Source organism: Oreochromis niloticus, linkage group LG4, assembly GCF_001858045.2.
Source record: "Oreochromis niloticus isolate F11D_XX linkage group LG4, O_niloticus_UMD_NMBU, whole genome shotgun sequence".
In the NCBI taxonomy this organism is placed as follows: Eukaryota; Metazoa; Chordata; class Actinopteri; order Cichliformes; family Cichlidae; genus Oreochromis; species Oreochromis niloticus.
In genome coordinates this window covers 4,824,085-4,826,084 of record NC_031969.2, presented here as the reverse complement: position 1 = coordinate 4,826,084, position 2,000 = coordinate 4,824,085, and the positions used below count along the sequence as shown (strand labels likewise).

General features: G+C 40.1%; 1 protein-coding gene across 1 annotated transcript; it reads left to right on the top strand.

The window, feature by feature from the left end:
- On the top strand, positions 1-1,373 carry LOC112846664 (lymphocyte antigen 75-like). Its single transcript, XM_025906551.1, has 3 exons — positions 1-286; positions 644-927; positions 1,015-1,373. The coding sequence occupies exons 1-3, from the start codon at positions 7-9 to the stop codon at positions 1,201-1,203; spliced, it is 753 nt and encodes a 250-aa protein (XP_025762336.1). The 5' UTR covers positions 1-6; the 3' UTR covers positions 1,204-1,373.
- The last annotated feature ends 627 nt before the right edge of the window (positions 1,374-2,000 follow it).

Below are 2,000 nucleotides of genomic sequence, written 5' to 3'. Positions count from 1 at the left end.
AACACAATGAGGAAGAAGAACGTTGCTCTCCTGCTCATTCTTTTCCCTGTGTGTGGACATCTGCTAGACGTCACTTTTTATAATGACCCTTACAAGAGAAACTGGGCAAGTGCACAAGAGTTCTGCAGGGAGCACCACACTGACTTGGTCCAAATCAGAAATGCAGAAGAGAGTGAAGTTTTTGAATTCTCTGGATGGATTGGTTTGTACCGAGAGGATGCATCAAGTCCATGGAAATGGTCCAGAGGAGGTGAAATAGCCATCTTCACCATGTGGGATCACAATGGTAACATATAGTGAAAGTCTGACACTATATTTTTGACTCCTTAGATGTTACAAGATCAGACTTATTATTATGCAAATCTCTTTTGCACTTTGACCTGAAATCCATTAGAGACATTAGTGCTGACAGAGGGTCAGATTTACGGTATGCAGCAGTATTTTTCACCACAGTGTTGACTATACTAGAGTTTCATAATGGCCCAAACCAGCTGCAACTTCAGCAAAGAGGTTTTTTGTTAGACACATAAACACTGTACTGGCTAAATGATTTGACACTGAATCTAGTTTTATTTACCTTTAACATTTCCCTGAAATCCATCCCAGTCTTTTTTTCTCTGTTTCCTTCTCTTACTTCTTGCAGAACCAGATCAAAATGGAAACTGTGTGTACACAAACAATGGAAAATGGGGAAACAAGAATTGTGATGATAATCGTGCTTTCCTATGCTACGATGAAAAGCTGATTCTGGTGAAGGAGAATAAGACTTGGGAGGAGGCATTAGAACACTGTAGGTCTCTGGATGCAATGGACACAGATGATCCACCCTCTTCATACTGGAACCACAGCTATGACCTGGCCTCCCTCATCACTCCAGATGACCACACCGCTGGACAAAAGAGCGCACAAGAGGCTACCACTGATGAGGTTGGACAGTTTCATGCACACATTTGTGTTGGTGAGAGACTGTATTTATACTGTAATTATATGTATCTCTTTTTTTACGGTTGGCAGGTGTGGACAGGCCTGTGTAATCTGGCTGGTCAGTGGCTGTGGGTGGGTGGAGAACAAGTGCAGTATGAGGACCTCCCAAACTGCCCGACTGACGGCTTCTGTGGTGTCCTCGAGAAGAACGGTACCGCATCCTTCGGCATAAGAAACTGCCAGCAGAAAAGGAACTTTCTCTGTTACAGAAGCCCTTAAACACATTTAATTAAGTATTGTACTTAAAATAAATATTATTACCAAAGCAGACTTCACAGACAGGCAAAAAAAGGCAAATTAAATCTACAATAATCCAAACACAGGCAAGGAAAAGATGGGGATGAAAGATGCCATGACAGAAGCTATCTATGCACAAACATAGACATCAGGGGAAGGGGAAACAAATGAAACACAGGTAAACAGAATCAGACAATAAGAGAAAAGAGGGACATAGACCCAGACACAAGATAGCTATTACTGAAAAAGGAAAAAAGAAACACACCAGCCAACATATACATATATGCACAGTAACTTTCCTAAATCTAATGAGAACACTGGGGAAGGCCAGGAAGTTCACAAAATCGAAGAACTCCAATCAAACAAAATGAGAAAAACAGAAAGACAATGAGGAAATGACACATACTGCACACTACTAGTCAAGAAATGGTGATGGATGTGTTTGTGGTGTTAGGTTTTATTCTTACATACAAATGTAAGCAAGTAGAATCTCATATAAAAAATAATCGCATAGTGTCTACTGTGTTATTAGTTGTGTGATCTTATGATATATGAAGTAAATGCTGGACTATGAATAGGTGAAATAGTTCAAATGCAACAAAGATATCACTGAATAAAGATTACTTTGCAGTTATTTCTGTCTTTATGAGCAGCTCTACCTGAACCACATGGTAACTTTGCGGCCACCAGAGGGTGCTATGAGGTTTTCCACATCCTAAAATAGGGGCTCTCAGTCTTGTATGCCTTGTGTAAATAATGTTTTCACATAACTCTATATA